Raw genomic sequence first — 19,976 nt, 5'->3', positions numbered from 1 at the left:
TCGTCCCAGAAGGAAGCCTCTTCTAACCATGAATGCCAACATGTATTGTGACATACTGAAGCAGAGCATGATCCATAGTTGTATACCAACATGATAATGACCCCAAACACACCTCTAAGACGAACACTGCCTTGCTAAAGAAGCTGAGGGTAAAGGTGATGGATTGGCCAAGCATGTCTCCAGACCTAAACCCTATTGAGCATCTGTGGGGCATCCTCAAACGGAAGGTGGAGGAACGCAAGGTCTCTAACATCCACCAGCTCCGTGATGTCGTCATGGAGGAGTGGAAGAGGACTCCAGTGGCAACCTGTGAAGCTCTGGTGAACTCCATGCCCAAGAGGGTTAAGGCAGTGCTGGAAAATAATGGTGGCCAGTCTGGCCACACAAAACATTGACACTTTGGGCCAAATTTGGATATTTTCACTTAGGGGTGTACTCACTTTTGTGGCCAGCGGTTTAGACATTAATGGCTGTGTGTTGAGTTATTTTGAGGGGACAGCAAATTTACACTGTTATACAAGCTGTACACTCACTTCTTTACATTGTAGCAAAATGTCATTTCTTCAGTGTTGTCACATGAAAAGATATAATAAAACATTTACAATATGAAACTTAACTCAGAACATTATAGATCATTTAACTTCAACATGACATGTTTTTAAGTTAAAAAAACTGTTTATGAGTGGTGAACCCCCATCTAATATAGGGTTCAGCCACTATGGAGAGGTATTTTATCACATATGACAGTGAGGTTGGTCTCCAGTCATTATTACAAAATCTAATTGCCAGTACGAGAACAATCCTGAATAACAAGTATAGCTTATACTTTTAATAAGATTCACACCAAGTTACTGACTGTTGACGTTATTATAAATTAGACTTCCTTAATGAAGCCACATTTAAGTGGATATAAAATGTGGTTCTTTGTGACCCGTTACCTCAAATCATTCCACAAGTTAAAGAAACTGCTCAAACAACAAAACAGATGTAAATGTTTTTACTAGTTGAAGGAATTCTCAACATTGCCATATAAAAGTAAAACTAAACATCAGGTTTTCATAGGCATATATGTCAGCACTAATGTAGATTAAAACACATACAGAATGGATACAGAATTATCAAGCCTGAAGTTTACTTTTTTTGAGGGAAGCCATTCAAGTTAGACTCCAAGAAAAAGGTAAATCTGGATTATGTAATAAAAAAATTTAACTCAAAGGCATTCACATCATATATAACTACTGTGTAATAACCCCTCAACATGACCTTAAATATTTACAAAGAAGAAAAAAAATTAACATAGCTGGGCATTACTATGAAACATTAACTTTAATCTACAGATTTCCTCTAACTTTCATAAGGATATTTAAAGCAAGGTCAAAAATGGAGGAATGACGCAGGATTTACTATACATCCTTCAAGAAAAAGGTAAATCTGGATTATGTAATAAAAAAATTTAACTCAAAGGCATTCACATCATATATAACTACTGTGTAATAACCCCTCAACATGACCTTAAATATTTACAAAGAAGAAGAAAAAATTAACATAGCTGGGCATTACTATGAAACATTAACTTTAATCTACAGATTTCCTCTAACTTTCATAAGGATATTTAAAGCAAGGTCAAAAATGGAGGAATGACGCAGGATTTACTATACATCCTTGTGAACTGTACTGTGGAACATCAACATCTCCAACAACCGCATTCATGCACATATGCCTATAGTTTCATACAGCTAGATTACATAAATTTAATTTACATCAGTCTGATTACTGTACAAAGAAAAATTTGTGAGCAGTTCACAGAACTGTAGAACAGAGCAGATTGTATGAACCTTAACAGACCAATTCTGAACTAGGGTAAAACACCAATATCATATTTCAAAGTGGATAAAAGCAGTTAGGCCAATGTAAAAACAATGTACCGTTTATCTTTACAAATAACGTTCAGAAAACTGAATGATTTTGAATAACCTGCATTGCAGGAAACGGAGTCATCAGTAATTCGACCTTCATTCATTTACTGAGCTTTGATAGGGAAAATTGGTTGGTGATTGGGACAGAAGAGATTCTGTTGAAGCAGCACCATGAGTCCTCTGATGTTCCTCCAAAAGATTTAGAAAAGCAAAGGCTTTGTCACACTCGGTGCATTCATAGACCACTTGTCCTACATGGGTTTCTTGATGCTTTTGCAAATGAGCAAACATGGTGAAGGATTTATAGCACATATCGCATCGGTATTCTCGGTTGTCCTCACTCAGGTTTTGATGTTCAGCATGTTTCCTTTTATGTTTTGCAAGATCATTTGCTGTAAGGTAGGTTCTACTGCATATTGGGCACTGGTGTTGCCTTTTTGCGTCATGCATTTTACGGTGAGATATAAGAGCCGGTTCTGTTTTAAAGGATTCTGAGCACACTTCACATTGGTAAGGGCGTTCACTGTGTATCTGCTGGTGCTGCGTAAGGTAACGTTTCTTTGTAAAGCCTTTTTTACAAACCAAGCACTTGAAAGGACGGGGATCCTCATGATGCTTTTTATGATGCTCCATTAAACTGCTATTGGAGGAGAACCGTCTTTTACAGATAGGACAAATAATGAAGTCTTCTCCAACATCAACCTCTTCCTCTTCATCACCCGCTTGAAAACGAGTGCCTGAACTCTGCTTCTTGGAGGAAGAGACAGATGGAGCTGAACGGTGCTTTTCTGAAAAGGTCACATTTCTATTACTACAGTGGTGTTTGCGGAAAGCATCACTTCCAAGAAAGCTGTCTCCACATTCTGTGCATTCATACTGAGTAGCAGCAGTCAAATGGCATTGTTCATGTTCATCAAGGTCTTTCTTAGTGGGAAAAGTCATATTACAAACACTGCACATGTGAGAATGAACAGAGAGGTGATTCGCAAGGTCCAAAGCTTGGTAAAAACTCTCTGGACATATGGGGCACTGGTAAATTTTGTCACGCTTCACAGGTTCCACACGGCTCATCTTTTCACTGGTAGGAAAGTTAGTGTCCTTGGAAGCTTTTTCATTCCCATGGCTTCGTAAATGAGTGAGAAAAAGGTGGTGGTGGGTGAAGCTCATGCTGCAATGATTACACTGATAAGACCGTGGTCCTGTCAACTGATGGCTGAGCTGATGCTTTTTCAGGTGTGAACCATGTAAAAAATGCTTGTTGCATTCAGGACATGAGTATGGCCGCTCTTTTGCTGGATTGCAGCCATGTTCTGAGAGCTGTTCTGGATCTGGAAATCTTACTTGACAAATTCCACAGCGATACTGGTACTGCTCAACATTACTTGTGATGGCAGGAGTCACTTGCAATGTTTGAGGTGGTTTGGGGGGAATCAATGGTGGAAGCTCTTCTTCTTGCTCTGTGTGCATCTTGCGATGCTCCGCCCGACTTGTTTTGCAGGAAAAGGTTTCATCACAAAGGTCACATGGAAAGTTTTCATCACGGTGTGTAACCATGTGCTCAGCTAATTCCGTTGAGCGTGTAAAGCTCAGGTGACACTTGGTACAGCGGTGAGGACTTTTTCTGATATGCGTTTGCTTGTGTTTGCGCAGGCTGAAAAGTGAGACAAAACCTTTACCACACATTTGACACTGAAACTCTGACTTGTGGCACCGCTGATGTTGTTGCAAGTTTGCGAGCTGAAAAAAGCACTTCCCACATTCTTCACACTCGAAGGGTTTTTCGCCAAGATGACATCTTTGATGATCCTCAAGACTTTCTGATGTTAAGAATGTTTTACCACAAACATGGCAAGGAAAGTACGGTGCTGAATCGGAGTCATTGTCGCTGTCATCTTCATCTTCAAAATTTCTGGAGTCTTCCTCATCTGATTCCGGACTTGCACTGCCGGAAGATTTTCTCAATTCGTTATCAGCGAGGGTTTTGATAAAATCCTCTTTGTGTTTTATTTTGCAGTGCTTCATGTATGACTTTTTTAACAAATAGGTTTTGTCACATGGTTCACACCTATATACTTCAGGCTGCTCCGTTCTTGCTTTCACACTAGATTCTTTCGAGTTGGGTGGTTGTGCATGCAAATGAGCCATCCTATGGTGAATGGTCAGAGCTTTTGCAGTCAAAAACCGCATCTTACAACTGTTACAGGGAAAGGGACGACTGGGGTCATGACAAGATCTATGAATGTCCAGGTCAGATGGAAAACGAAAAGTCTTGAAACAAATTTCACAAGTATTATTCATCTTTTCATTATGTTGCATTTTCACATGCCTTTGCAATATACCAGCTTGAGCAAAGACTTTAGTGCACACATGGCATCTGTGGATGTCTGATTTGCGCTCTTGATCCTCACGGCCATGTTCCTCTAAATGACTTATGAGTCTCAGTCCATCGGTAAAACTCTGATCACATTCAGAACACTGATACTTATGAACAGACACATCTCCTTTCTCAGCATCATGTTCCTGGTCTTGATCTTTACATGAGAATTTAGTCTGTAGTACTCCAGTTCCTGTTGTATTAGAACCCTTGTTAAATACTAGAACAGTGTCGTTTAAATCACCTGCACTTTCTATCGCCGATCCATTATTTGAGATAAGTGTGTGACCTCTACATTTTCTCCTGTGTTTCTCCATTGTCTTTCTGGTCCAAAAACCAACATGACATTTTGTGCAAGAAAGTGGGTACACTCCCTTATGTATGCGCATGTGCATACCCAGGCCAGTGCTCCTGGAAAACCGCATGTTGCACTGTGGGCATTTAAGAGGCTTGATAAGGTCTGTGTTTGAACACGCACGTCGCTCCCGTGCATTTATCTGACTGCTGCTTTCTTGGTTCTGCCCATACCCCTCATCAACCTGCTCTTGCTTTATGACTTGCATGTGACTTGATACCAATTGCTGCTGATCAGATCTATGCTTCGCTAAAAAATGCTGCTGGAGCTGTGAGAACAATAAAAATCGGTCACTACAGTTAGCACAGGAAAAACCTTTTATCTTGATGGGGCTCTTATCTTTATAATTTACCTGTTGAGATGATCCGGATGATTTTGAGCTAATGACACACGTCTTCTGATGTACAGACAGTGCGTCCCGGGTAAACAGGTCACCACATTTATCACAAAGAATTTTTTCTTTTTCTCCCTTTCCACTGCATTTAGCTAAGTGTCGTTTCAAATAGTCTGTTCTGATGAAATGCTCTCCACAGTTGGCGCAGCCATATGGTTTTTCCCCTGTATGAAGACGTACATGTACCTTCAGTTGTCCTGACAGTTTAAAGCGTCGAGGACAATACTCACATTGGTATTTAAATTTATTCATATAGTGCACCTGTATACGTTGCAGAAGTTTGGATGTTTCTCTGCATGGTTGGGTTTGAACATTATTCTTGGCAGACGGCACGCTTTCCTTTGAAATCTTTTTGCATCTGATTGTAAGGTTGTGCGTCCTCAAAGTCTTTTTAGTACTGTAAGTTTTGCCACATCTTTTGCAGGGAAAAGGTTTATCGGTAATGTGGAGCATGGCCATATGACGCTTCAGATCACTCGGGGTGGACAACTGCTTTGAGCAAACTTTGCATTGTAATGTGTCACCATCTTCTTGGGTTTTGCTTTGGGGACTTGTGCTCAAGCTGTCGAGACTCATCTTTTCAACTCGTACCTCAAGTTGTCGCTTTCCTCTGCAGCGGGCTTGGTGCAGTTTTAAATGATCATAGCGTGAGAAACAACTTTCACAAGTCTTGCACCGGTATGGCTTGACCTCTGTATGAGTGAGAATGTGGCGCCTTAGGTATCTGGCCCTCAAGAATGATTTAGTGCAAAATTTGCACTTAAATGACTCACCATTTTCTCCAGGAACCACAGGGACCTCTTTATGATTTTTTTCTTCAACAAACATTGATTTAATTTTCTCAGATCCTCTTAAACTCTCCAATCTACGTTTCTTGAACACACTATCACAAAAGGCTTCATGTTGCAAGTATCGATCCTCACTGTCAAATTTCTGTCCACAATGCATGCATGTATATGCAGTTTCCTTTGAATGAAGAGATACGTGTCTCTGGAGGAAACTGCTAGATCTGAAACATTTAAAGCATTGTGGACATTGCTGCTTAAATTTGCCCTTCTCATTTGTTCCTTTTCCAGTTTCGGTTTTAATCTGCTTGCCCTGGCACTGCTTTTCGTGACCATTTCTGTAGTTTTTTCTAGTAAAACTTCTCCCACATTTTCTGCAAGCAGGTTTTATCTGGTCTCCATTGCAGAGTTCAACATGATCTTTAAATTTTCTTTTCCTGTAAAACTTCCCACACTTTGAACAAGGGAAAACTGTCTTGGCCAAGTGGGCTCTCTCGTGGAGTTTTAAATTGTTTGGAAAACGAAATGAATGTGGGCAGTATGAGCAATTATAGACTTTGCTGGTCTTTTTTGAAGCAGCGTCTATACTATGTTCTGCCTGTATTTGTTTGGTACTTGACGTTTGTAATGGAGGTGGTTGCTCCACTGTACATTTTTCCTGATGCAATTTAAGAACTTCCTTTCTATGGAAGTGCCTGCCACAAGTTGGACAGGGAAAAGGCTTTTCACCAGTGTGAAGGCGGATGTGACGAATAAGTCCAGCACGACTTGAGAAATGGCGTTTGCAGAACTGACATTTGGATGCAGAAGGTCCAGGCATATGAGTTAAACAATGCTCGCTAAGTGCCTTTGAGTCAACGAAGGCTTTTTGACAGAGACCACATTTGAACTCCTCTTTGTAAATGTCTTCTACCTTTTGAGGTGTAGCTTGGTCCTTTGGAGGGACAAGTTCCTTAAGTTTGCGTCTCCTCTCATGCACAGCCACATGTCGAAGCAGAAATACTGGAAACTGGAACTGCAAAGGGCAATCAGGGCATTTAAGCATGCCTTTTTTTGGATGGGACTGTCTGTGTTTTAACAAATCTCCAATAGACGGCAGAACTTCCCAGCAGACTGAACACTGTATATTCCTCCTGTGCACATTTTTGTGAGCCATTAGGTGTCCATGCCTGGCAAAATTTTTACCACAGTCTAAACAGCGAAAAGGTTTGTTTCCTTTATGAAGTCGTAAGTGCTTTTTTAATGAGTCCGGTGAAGCGAAGGCTCTTCCACAGAAGCGACAGGAGAAAGGAAGTCTTACGTCTTTGTCAGCACTTTCTTGGCTAGTTGGTCTTTCCACAGCAGAGCTTGAGTTTTTCAAATCAACAGCATTACCATGTTTGTGTTTGACTGCCTTCTTGTCATGTCCAAGCAATTTATGCTTTGCTACATGGCTGTAGTAACCAGACTTGCTAGAATACTCAGCTGGACAGAAAGTGCATTTGTACCGTGATGCTTTTTGTATGGACATAGTCAATAGTGACTCTTTGTCCTCTTTTTTGGTACTGTTAAGTTCCTCTAACTCTTTTTTGTTCTTTACCTTTCCTTTGGCTCTATAGAGTTTAAGCTTAATGCAAGTTTGCTTAATGTGTCTATTGCGGTTGCCGGCCACAGTAAACATATCTTTACACAAAGGGCATTGATACTTGTCACCAATCCGTCCTTTGCCTTTTTTCATGTATTCTTTGAGACACTGGTGACGCAAATGACGTGTCCGATTGTAGGAGTACTTGAAAATGCGAAAACAGATTGGGCATTTAAACTTTGGTGGGAAGTTGCTATCTGGAACTGAAGATTTTTCATGTGGGACAATCTTTTGAGAACACTGCTCTCTTTTATGTTTGTTAAGATTCCAGGTATATTTGAATGCTTTTTCACAATTGTCACACTTGAAGGGCTTCTCATCCGAATGTGATCTAAGGTGTGCATTCAATTGCGCTCTGAGCCTGAAAGTCTTGCCACAAACTTGACAATGCATTCGTTCAGATGATTGGCTTGTATTGCACACATCCATTAGTTTCACAAAGCAATTACGAAGTTCTACATTGGAGCCAACTGTTTCAACCACGTCTGGTATGTCATTCTTTTCATGGATTGATTCTGAATGATCTGCAGTCTGTAAAAAAGGGTCTAGTATCAAAGGTGTGCATGTTGCTTTATGCTTGTGACTTTGACATTTGTGAGCATTAGGAAAGTATAATCCACAACAGTCACATCTATGATGTGTGACAACTCTGTGCTTCAGCTCATGTTCTTCATGATAAGCTTGTCGAACAAAGGACTTGCTACAGTATCTACATATGAACTTTGCTTTCTTCTCAGTTAGCACTTTGGTATACGAGGGAGATGATTTTTTCTTGTCATTAAGTTCGACTTTTCCACAGAAGTGTTGTCCAGCCAATGTACCACCAGTGAAGTAACTTTCACAAGAGAGACAATACTGAGACTTATGGAGAGAATGCATGCAGTGGTAGTGTTCAATTAGTTCATCTACACTTTGTGTTGACTCTTGGCACTCAAAGCAATGGTATGTTTTTCCATTACAAGTTCTTTTCTCAGTTGTCTTAAGGAGAACAACAGGCTGCAGTTTTCTCTTTTGGGTCTTTAAATATGATAAAGAATCTTTGTTTGTAATGGTACCATTGCCAGTCAGACATTTTTGCTGTTCAGGATCTAGCAAGGTCTTGGACGTTTGGTCTGCACTGAGTACTGGTGGATCTTTTGGTGCATCAGTTCCCTCATCCATCTTATTTTTAGATTCAACGGCAGTGTGATTAAACAGACTGCACTCATTTACTTTTTTTACATGCGCAGGTTCCGGGTGTTTAAGTTCCTCAGTGTTCTGCGCTGTACTTCTTAAACCAAAACATGACTCAAGGAACCCAAAACTACTCCGCTCAACTTGTTCAGCATCAGATGTAAAGAATTTCTGTCCTTCTAGTGGAGAAGAATTTCCATGGACAGGTTTTGAGGATGTGCTTTTAGGACCTGGTTGATTGCTTTCCAATTGACAGCCATCAAGAGAATCTTTTCCATTGCCAGATACCCCAATTGTCTCTTGAAAGTCAGGTTTTGAGGATGGGCCTTTAGGACCTGGTTGATTGCTTTCCAATTGACAGCCATCAAGATAATCTTTTCCATTGCCAGATGTCTTAACTGTTTCTTGAAAGTTGGGCGTTGAGGATGTATTTTCAGGATTTGGGTTCATTACATCTAATTGGTGATCACCGAGTGAACATTTTCCATCACCAGAAATCACAAATGTCTTTTGAAGTTCAGGTTTTGATGATGTGTTTTCAGCATCTGGGGTTGTCCTTTCCAGTTGGCAAACACTTAGTGAATCTATGGTTGGGCAAATGTTTTCATCCCCATTAGAGGCCAATGACGTATCAATATTTGCATGATTTGAGGCACAATTGGAACCATCCTGAGAGGTACCAAGCTCTTTGCAGTGATCCAAAAAATATTCCAAATCGCAAGTTCTTTCCCTTTCCTCAGTTTGCCCATCTTTTGACAACGGCACTGCACCAATCATATTGTCCAAACCTAGTACTTCTGTACATGAAACCTTGGCATTTGTAAGAAGTGACCCCTCACTACCAGTATGGTTTACACTTTCATTGCTTTCACCTGTGGTCACTGGAGGTCCAGCATCCTGCTGTTGATTTATTTCACTCATACCTGCTTCCACAATACTATGGCAGATCTCAGCAGAAGAGAAGTGCATACTTGAATTCAGGTCTCCTTTCTCTGAAGGCTGACCAGCCTGGTTGCTACCCATGTTAACATCAATGGATGAACTCAAATTGCAATCAAAATTTCCTTCGGTGTCAGAGCAGCTGCTAATATCTGAATATTCGACAAGACTAGCAGCATTTGTCTCAAAAGCAGGTTCTAATATTGCTTTGTCAGAATGTGCTTCCAGTATGGATTCAATCTCTACTGAGTTAGGCAAGGGACAGTGTATCATGCTAACATTATTTTCTCCTTTATCCCCTGGCTTATCTTGTTCAAGGTCATCTGAACTCATTACATCTTGCCAAGATGATTCATAGCATGTGTGCTGCAGAGAACCAGACTCCAAGTCTTTTATGTCTGATTCAGCAATATCTTGCAAATCCATCATGCTTGAAAAGTTCTCCTTCTCAATGAACTCTTCTATCTCATGAGCAAAACTCTCGTCCGATTCCACTGGCATTCCATTACAGTCCATAGCTCCAATAGAATTTTCCGGGCTCTGGTTAGATAGAATCTGTGCTTGCTGAAGTGCATTCCATGTTTGAGTCATCCTGGTGTTCTCCTCCAAGGGCTAATTCTCCTAACTCTGAAAAAAAAATGTCCATGTGATTACCAAAAAGCACACGCTTATAAGTGAAAATATGCAGTAAGAGAAAATGAAATGCTCACCACACTTATCCACTACATATCAGTGGGAACATTATAGCTGATTTGACCAAAGACCTGCATAAAGAAAAATAAAATCCATTTAAATATCAGCATACAAACCATAATCACTAACAAAATCAGTGTTTTCATGAACTAGTATAAACGTGCAAAAAGATCCCCATGTTCAAAGAAGAAAAAAACAAAACATGTGCACATTACTCCCAACTACAACTACGTAGTAGTAATGCAACACCATTATGCCAAAACAGCAGCACTGAAATAATGTGATCTAAAGGTAATGGAAGCATAAACTATGCAAAATAAGAGCTTGGCCAGCTTTTGCAAAAGTGAAGATTATCAGTGAAAAACCTACATTTTGCTTTATTCTCACAAAATTGCACTATGACTCTTTTTTTGTAATTTTGGAGTTGGACAAACTGAGGTTTCCTCATTAAAAATAAATAATACTCTGACAAATAATATTTAAAAAGTTATTTTGAAATTCCAGTTATTTTATTGGCCTAAAGTGGCCTACTCTACATGGAGGGGTTGCTCCCTCATGTTGAGATCACATGAAGACCAGTGGTAGCTGTTACTACTACCACCATTATGAAGAGTAAAAAGTAAACTACATCATAGTGTTTTTGCAGTGCTTGAGGCAGGTGGGAAAAGAGCAGTGTTTGTTGGGGTACACCGAATGTTTGCAGCAGCAAACAATGCCAGACAGAGTATGCGGATGCCAGATAGCTCAGAGGAATGAAGCAGCACAGCCAGGCACCATCAAGAAACACCACCACATAACATTGTTGCTACTGAATTTATTTTGTCTCACACATAATAATTAAAAAGGAACATCCTTTTAGCAAATTCTGCATTTTCGGACCAAATTTTGGTACACTGCAGTTAATTTCAAAGGTATTTTTCAGGGAACAAGTAATGGGTTAACTTAGCCCAAAGCCAGAATCTGAAGTTTCTGAGAGTCAACATCTTGTGTGGAAATCAGCTTTAAGCAGTTTAACATTGCAAGCAAGCAAGCCTCACTATAAACTCTGAAGAGCTTCAGGTTTAACAGGTCAGTTAGTAGCAACAAAATGGCCATGAAGTGCCGCCCGTGGTCTATTGAAATCTTTGGTTCATCTCCCAAGGTCGTAAAATCTCAAGGAGAAGACAGACTGGTTTCTCTTATTGTGAATCAAACTGCTATACCTAGGTGGTCATGCAATTATCATTCAACTAGATTTGATTTAAAACATACATCCAGGCCATGTCAGATTTATTTTAGAAGCAAATATGACTGTAGGCTTTGAAGCCATTACCATGCGCACTCCTACATAGTGCAACATCGCTTTGGGCAACCTGATTCCATGCCCCTCTCTCCTCTCCTATGGTTATAAAGACAAAAAAAGCCCAAAATATAACTTACTAAACTTGGCTAAGAAAAAAATACTGACGTCTACTCTGGGATGGACAGTAATGGACAATATGACATCAAACAGTATTAATTGAAATAAAAATAAATAAGGTGTTCTACACACAGTTTGAAGCTTCACCTCTCCAGAGAGGTCCAAATACACCTACTTCCCTATCATACAATGTGAAATAAGCAGTACAACCAACAAGTTATATGGCCAAATATGGCAAATTCCCTAAAAATACCCTAATGACCTACAAGTGAAAGCATGCAAATTGATGCTTATACTGGGGGAAATTAATAATTTTCACTAGTTAGTGTAAAATGCCTACTCTACACGTGTCCCATCCACTTAAATGAGCAAAATGTATACATCCAAAATTCCAATACATAGCCTATAGAATTCCTATTACAATTTGGAATGATTCCCACAAATGATCAGAAACCCACAAGAACCAAACAGGATTTGAACAGAAGTACTGCAAATTGCTGTTTTATATTTGTTTATCCAGTAAGATATTGGATTCATGTTGTAAACACCAAATTTTGAACTAACCACCTGCATCAACATTCCTGCCCAAAATCATGGTCCTAACCTATCCCTACCCAAAAACCTATTCATAACTCAAATGATAGGGGAATAACAATAGCTGCGTTTACATGGACCTTAATAATCCGATCGTAATAGGATTAGACGCACAATCAAAATAAAATAAAAAAAGTCACATGTAAACACGTCAATCGGATTGAATTGGCCAGATCTGATTAAAATTTTGTTCGGATTGTAAGGGGTGGTTTAGCCCAGTGGTTCCCAACTCTGGTCCTGGAGGCACCCCAACACTGCACATTTGGCATGTCTCATTTTTCTGACACCAATTTCAGGTCTTGGAGTCTCTACTAATGAGCTGATGACCTGAATCAGGTGTGTTTGATTAAGGAGACATGCAAAACGTGCAGTGTTGGGGTACCTCCAGGACCAGGGTTGGGAACCACTGGTTTAGCCTATTTCTTTTGTAATCTGAGCGCGAGGACATGTAAACACTTGATCGGATTGAAAACCGAAATTGGAAAGTACTGTGCATGTGCAGTGATGTAAAAGTAGCATAATGACGTATGACACTCAGAACGAGTTGTTCTTTCGTGTGAATAAAGTGTCAAATGAGTTTTGGTCATTCTAAAATTCTGCTTTCACTCAGCGTCTGTGAAGTGGAGCAACACAACATCCCACCAGTCCTTGTTTAAGACTCATCAACAGACGACTGGTTTTGGGTGCGGGGCACTTTTACTGCTTTCTAAAGTAAGCAGCACAGAACAACAGTTCATGTGCTGGTCGTCGCCCAATTAGGACCCCGAAGTACATAAATATCAAGTGTGCTTTTTATAAAACAGTATGCGACAACAGCAGGAAACTGTATATTCATGCAGTGTGCACAAGCATGTCAAAAGAGTAAATCTGATCAGAAGCTTGTGACAAACGCGCATATCAACCCGATCACTTTATTTAGCGTTCATGTAAACACTACGTTCGGATTCGTCAATCAGAATTAATTAATTCTGGTGGAAGCAAAAAGTGTCCATGTAAACGTAGCTAATGATGTAGAAACACCTAACCCTGATTGTAAGCCTACATTTAACAAACTTTAAACTTGTTCCCAAAACTGATTGGTTGATTAAAATGTTGCTCCAGAATCAAGCAAGATGTTCACACTGCATGGTCAGGGTTTGTTAAACCTATACTCATTGTAGTCTTTGCCATCTATTCTTAGCTAACAGGAATGTGTGGTCTGCTGCAGCCACAACTAATCTACTTTAAGGATCAATGTGGTGCCTTCATGTAGCTATTGGATATGGCAGTTTTTCCACATCTTTTGCCTTCACTACTTAAGAGTCTTGCGGTGGGATATGTTTGGCATGGAACAACTGAAATATTGCCTGGATATTATCTCATGAATTGTCATTTAATGGGGTCCTATTATGCTCTTTTACAAAGTCTTGATTTTGTTCTCATGCTTGGTGGTTCGAAAAACGCATTATTTTTTACATAATTTACATTATTACAATACCTTTCTCCCTAGCCTGGCACAAATGGCTCGATTAGTTCTGGCTTTGATGAAGGTCCGCCTTCCGAAAAACAAAATGTGTTGTGATTGGTTAGCTTTCCCAGTGCGTTGTGATTGGCGAACAGCTTAGACGGTGTTTCAGTACTGCCACGCCCCCTTGCTCTGTCTTTCAACAAAAGCTTTTGGGAATCCGGCACTTCTCACTCGTGATGTGGAAGCTGTCCTTAGTAAAATGCGCAGCACACAATAGCAAATTGGGGTTATAATGCTCAGGAACAGAGTTAAAAAGTAAATTGCAACCACTGTTTCCTGACATCAACCGCTTTCGGAAGCCCAAACAAAGACGTTTGAGCACGGAGGGGGCACTTACAGTCAAATATAACAAACGTATGAAGCAATAAGAGAAACACATAAAATGTACAGAGCGGGGATACGCGAGGACTGGAAATGAGAACCGCTGTTCTAGACATGCCAAAAATTTGAGGCTACAGCACAGCAGCTCTTCTTCGTCGTCTTGTCTGATGCACTCACTCAACCAAGCGTTCTAACCACGACCTCGCCCCTCCCCACCCCCAACCATTCGAATTTCTGTAGGTGGGAATTATTTGTAATGAAATTCTAATGATCCGCTTTGTGATATCACAAAGCCCGGAAACTAAACACTGTAGTCCAAACGAGCCATTTGCTGTAGTTCTTGAAAATGGATTTTTAAAAAACTAAATATCTCCCTTTGGAGTGGACTTTGAGATTTGTAACTTTCTAGATCTACACACTGAACATACACACTATACACGGACTAAAATAGAAAAAAAAGTGAAAAAGCATAATGACCCCTTTAAGTAAAAAAAAAAAAAAAAAATTACAAAATGATTTTTAAAAAAAATCTTGATAACGGCGTATTATTGCATCATTACATTATATGCTCAGTAGGGTTGGGCCAATAAAGGATGTTATCGTCCATCGCCGATGGCTGACAGACATCACTATGTTGAGCCGGCATCGTGATTTCCCCCGATAAAGATAAGCAAATTAAATGCAATAACTTACTGAACTTCATTGTGTTACGTGCAAGGAAAAACACATGAGCAGTGTGAGCAGAGTAATGTTTGCGCTGCGCTGTTATAATTGATCAGAGCCGCGCTGTCAGTTTGGCGCTAGCAAACACGTCCTCCCTGCGCTGTCAAGTTGGTCGCGCCGCGCCGATGACAGGTCAGCACGGTGTGAACTCTTTAATACGGAGTTGTTTTGTCCCAACTTTTGGTGTGTTTATTTCACATACTCAATTGCGGATGAGCGTGGATGGACAAGCTCGACACATGCACAGGATCACCTACTTGACTCGCTCCGTCTCAACATTCACCTCACGCCTGTGCTGTACGCGGACTGTATGCGCGGTCACAAATATTGAGCTGCACACGGACATTTCTGATGATGAAAATGTACTACCCCCCCCTGTTCTTTACTTTATTTTAGGTCATCTCATTTAGTTCCTTCTGCACTTTCAGTAATATATTCAGTAAACCGGTCATACTCAAATGGCAGACCATATCCAGTCCGGAACTAGCAAAGGTCAATATGGACCGAACAGCATCAAATGATATTCATAAATTAAATTAAATTCAGACAGCTTTAAAACACAAATGACCCAGTGCAGCATCTCACCAGCAGTGAAGAAAACCACATCCCATTCTATAGAATGAGTTTATGCAAACAGATCTCATGAAGATTTCTCCATCCTATCCAACGGTCTCGTAAATTTAGTTTTGTGAAGAGATCCACGTTTCATCCAGTTGCACAATATATGTGAGAGTGAAAGACGTGTTGGAACAAGAAGCTAAAAACCAATGTACCTTACATGCTAAGAGTACATGGCACTCATGATGTGAATCCTCACTCTGACACAAAACAGTCATTGAGTAAACGTATCTTGAAAACACAGAGCTGAGAATGAGAAAAATAAATCAGCTCAAAGCCCAATAAGAGCGGTCCACGAGTGCATGTTTGAAGCTCTTAGTGCATTCTGAATGACCTCATCATGCATTTCTTCTCATCGGATGATGAAACAAAGAATCAATTCAGTGAAGACCCTGCTGGGTTTAACAACTCTTGAGGCGCGCACGCACACGCACACACACACACACACACACACACACAAAGAGGAATAGATATCTAACCGTTGGTCTCCACCACAGATGGAGACCCAACCATAATAGGAAGAGGGAGGGAGCTGGTTGCACATTGGAAAGAGGATCACACTGACCTATCATCTTACCACTGCACATTCCACCAGTCTGTCCTCTGTGCCAGTCTGGGAGAAGTGTATGCTGAGGTCATGACAACAAAAAATGAAATTTATAAAGAATATCATCATCATCCCTACAGGATTGTTTACTAAGAGGCTTTCTCACAGAGGTCAGTGCCAGCAATGATGACTTACTACTGCACAACAGTGTCAGTGATTTCAGAAGTAAATTTCAAGACTGCTCTTCAAGGTCCACTTCTCAGGCTTGGATCTATGGGGGTTGTAGAGGGTGCTAAGCAACTTCAAATGAAAGCAACAGCACCCTCAGCTGAACATTGGCAAAACAGATTGGCGAACAATTCAGTGTGTATTTGTACTATGGAGAGTGTCAACGGTTTCGATTTACAATGTGTTTTTGCTGCGTTAAGCAATGTAGCCAATCACAGACATACAGTGGGTACGGAAAGTATTCAGACCCTCTTAAATTTTTCACTCTTTGTTATATTGCAGCCATTTGCTAAAATCATTTAAGTTAATTTTTTTCCTCAATGTACACACAGCACCCCATATTGACAGAAAAACACAGAATTGTTGACATTTTTGCAGATTTATTAAAAAAGAAAAACTGAAATATCACATGGTCCTAAGTATTCAGACCCTTTGCTCAGTATTTAGTAGAAGCACCCTTTGGATCTAATACAGCCGCTCACAGACCAAACTGTAGACACAATGTAAATAAGAGATTCATATGGTCCCAATGAAACCCCCCCCCCGACCCAATCGACCCCCTAGCCTCAGACTTCGAGGGTCCCTGCCATCCTGCTCTACTCGCACAAAACATTAATGCTAGAGCATCCTCACTAATTTCAATAGTACCCTCGGTGATGTGATTCTGGGGCCAAGCCTGCCACTTCTTCAAATTTTTGGAGCAAACCCAATGGCAGAAAGATATGACTTGCCATACTAATTTCATATAGAAGGTGATGGTTAACTTGATAGCTTACTTTTATGATTTTGTTCTCAGACGACAACTGCTGCTGATCATACAGAACTCATTCTTGGTCACAAATATCTCCAAGATTTCATAGGAAGCAAATGGGTAAATGCTGTATGTCTACAAATGGAGTTGATTAAATAGCTTTTTCTTTGATGCAGCTCGGAGCTTAATTTATTAATAGCTTACTTACAATACCAGTACAGCCTGTCTAGTACCAATTTTCACAGTCAAAATGAAGTAGTTTGTGGTTCATTAAAACAGACCTGATTGGTCTCATTTAATATACAAAATAATATTCCTGAAAACATCTAATATAATATATGTATCCAAAATCTAACCCTAACCCAACGGCATGTTTGTTACTGTGCTATACTAGAGGTCAAATTTCCCTTATTAGGAAAACCTACACCTTCTAAAATTGGATTTGAATAGCTTACCCTTGCAATATCTTTCTTACGGTGTTAGTTCACCCAAAAATGAAAATTCTGCCAGGAAAATCAGCTTGGCACCCTTAAAGGGCTCAGGATTAAGAATCCAGTCAGGGCCAGGATAGTGCCCTCATTAAGAAAGGTTTTGTGAGCTCGCAACAAAATTAGACAGTATGAAACAAGCAACAATAAACGGGAGTAGAAAAGATTCAAGATTGTGGGCAATCAATCAAATGTTGCATTGGTCCTGGTTGTAGAAAGCAATATCTGCAGCTCTGCACTGTCCAAGATGCAATGCATGATCCACTCTGCCAAATACTAAACAATAAAGGGAATTTATGCCCTGGGAGCCAAAAATACTTGCAAAACCTCCTCAGACACAGCCACATACTAGAAATCACAAATTTAATTTGTAAGACAAGGTAGGGGTGTCTAATCCTGCTCCTGAATGGCCACCTTCCTGCAGAGTTCAAACCTACTCTGAAAATGTATACTAATCCCAGAAACCTTGAATATCTAAGTAAGGTAGTTTAATATTGGAAAAAAAATCTGTAGAAGGGTGACTGTCCATGAGCAGGACAGGCAATACTCTAATATCTGACAGAAGCAAGTAAGTGGAGAAGGCAATTTCCAGCTAGTGTTGTTTCCGATTAGAGCTGGCAAGTGATCTACAGAACTTTGCATCATGCATGGCATTGTTATAATCCATCACATTTATCACATAATACCTATTGCAACATCACCTACCTTTAGTGCCAGTCATAGTCTCCTGTCATTGTTCTTGTTTGAAAACAAAGGCTAATCTGTGCACCTCTGCAGTGACCAGAGATGAACTGTAATTCTGTTTTTGTCAGCCAGATCTACCTTATTCTTTCACTATTCCTGTTCTTATTATTCAGTAAAGCCTATCAAAGCCAACCAATCAAGTCACTCAACATGCAGTAGTTAGCGGTTTAGACCCCTAAACAGCCCCAATCCAAAATAACCCTAATCAAAACTGCCCAGCCAAACCACACAGCTTAAATTTGAAATCCATAAAGTACATTTCGTATTTTGGACAAGACCCTGCGCAAAGGGCAAAACATGAAACTCTGATGAAGTTGAGAGATGTTGGCGATGGTTCCTACTGAAAAGTTGTGTAAAGTGTGATGCGTGTCATCAATCCGTTGTGTACAGTCATGGCCAAATGTTTTGACAGTGACATACATTTTGTGTTTTGCAAAGTTTGCTGCTTCAGTATTTGTAGATTATTTTTCCACATGTTTCTATGGTATACTGAAAAACAATAAGCATATCATAAGTTTCAAAGGCTTTTTATTGGCAAAAAATATGAGTCAATATTTACAGTGTTTACCCTTGTTCTTCATAGCCTCTGCAATTCGCTCTGGCATGCTGGATATTAGCTTCTGGGCCAAATCCTGACTGATGGCGATCCATTCTTGCCTTATTAGTTCTCGGAGTTGATCACAATTTGTGAGCTTCTGCTTGTCCACTTGCCTTTTGAGGACTGACCATAGGTTCTCTATGGGATTGAGATCCGGGGAGTTGCCTGGCCACGGATCCAAAATTTCAATGTAATGATTTTCGAGCCACTTCTTTATCACTCTTGCTTTGTGACATGGTGCTCCATCATGCTGGAAAATGCACGGATAAATCACCAAACTGCTCATGGTTCACTGGAAGAAGTCGCTCTTGCAGGACGTTTTGACACCGTTCTTTATTCATGGCAGTGTTTTTAGGCAGAATTATGAGAGAGCCCACTCCCTTGGTTGAAAAGCAACCCCACACATGGATGGTCTCGAGATGCTTCAATGTTGGCACAACACAGGACTCATGGTAGCGTTCACCTTTTCTTCACCAAACAATCGATTTTTCAGATGTCCCAAACAGTTGAAAGGGAGCTTCATCAGAGAAAATAACTTTGCACCAGTCTTCTGCGGTCCAATCCTTGTACTTCTTGCAGAATTTCATTCTGTCCTTGATGTTTTTCTTGGAGAGAACTGGCTTCTTTGCTGCCCTTCTTGACACCAGGCCATTGTCCAAAAGTCTTGGCCTCACTGTGCATGCAGATTCTCTCACACCAACCTACTGCCATTCCTGAGCAAGCTCTGCACTGCTGGAGACACGATTATATAGCTGACTCCTCAGGAGGAGACAGTCCTGGCACTTGCTGGACACTCTGGGACGTCTTCACTGCAGTCAAATCTCTCCTTGAAGTTCCGGTAAATGGTTCTTTCAGGTGCAATATTCTTTGTAGCAATTTCCTCGCAAGTGAGGCCATTTTGATGCAAAGCGATGATGGCTGCACGCGTTTCTTCGGCGGTAACCATTGCTAACAAGAACACAATGATTGGAAGCGCTTCTTCCCTCCTTTTATAGCAATCAGTCTGCTCTTACAATCTAATTAGCAGGGGTGTGGACTCGAGTCACTTGACTAGGACTTAGGTCCCAAATTTGATGACTTGCGACTCGACTCGACATAATTAAAGATGACTTGAGACTCGACTTAGACTTTATCAGCAAGGACTCGAGACTTGACTTGGACTTGAGCCCTGTGACTCGGAAAGACTTTATGATCAGATCAAAGTC

General features: G+C 40.4%; 1 protein-coding gene across 1 annotated transcript in view; it reads right to left on the bottom strand.

Moving 5' to 3' along the window:
- Positions 1 to 1,416: 1,416 nt before the first annotated feature.
- The window catches only part of znf1035 (zinc finger protein 1035), a 35,302-nt gene continuing 16,742 nt past the window's right edge, over positions 1,417 to 19,976 (bottom strand). The window contains exons 3-4 of the mRNA XM_016285755.1: positions 10,271 to 10,324; positions 1,417 to 10,187 (exon numbers count right to left, since the gene is read on the bottom strand). Coding sequence (XP_016141241.1) covers positions 2,013 to 10,151 — 8,139 coding nt within the window. The 5' untranslated portion in view covers positions 10,152 to 10,187; positions 10,271 to 10,324 and the 3' untranslated portion in view covers positions 1,417 to 2,012. The remainder of the gene's footprint in view (positions 10,188 to 10,270; positions 10,325 to 19,976) is intronic.

This window comes from Sinocyclocheilus grahami, unplaced genomic scaffold (assembly GCF_001515645.1).
Source record: "Sinocyclocheilus grahami isolate Dianchi unplaced genomic scaffold, SAMN03320097.WGS_v1.1 scaffold11.1, whole genome shotgun sequence".
In the NCBI taxonomy this organism is placed as follows: Eukaryota; Metazoa; Chordata; class Actinopteri; order Cypriniformes; family Cyprinidae; genus Sinocyclocheilus; species Sinocyclocheilus grahami.
This window is presented reverse-complemented; position numbering and strand designations above follow the sequence as displayed.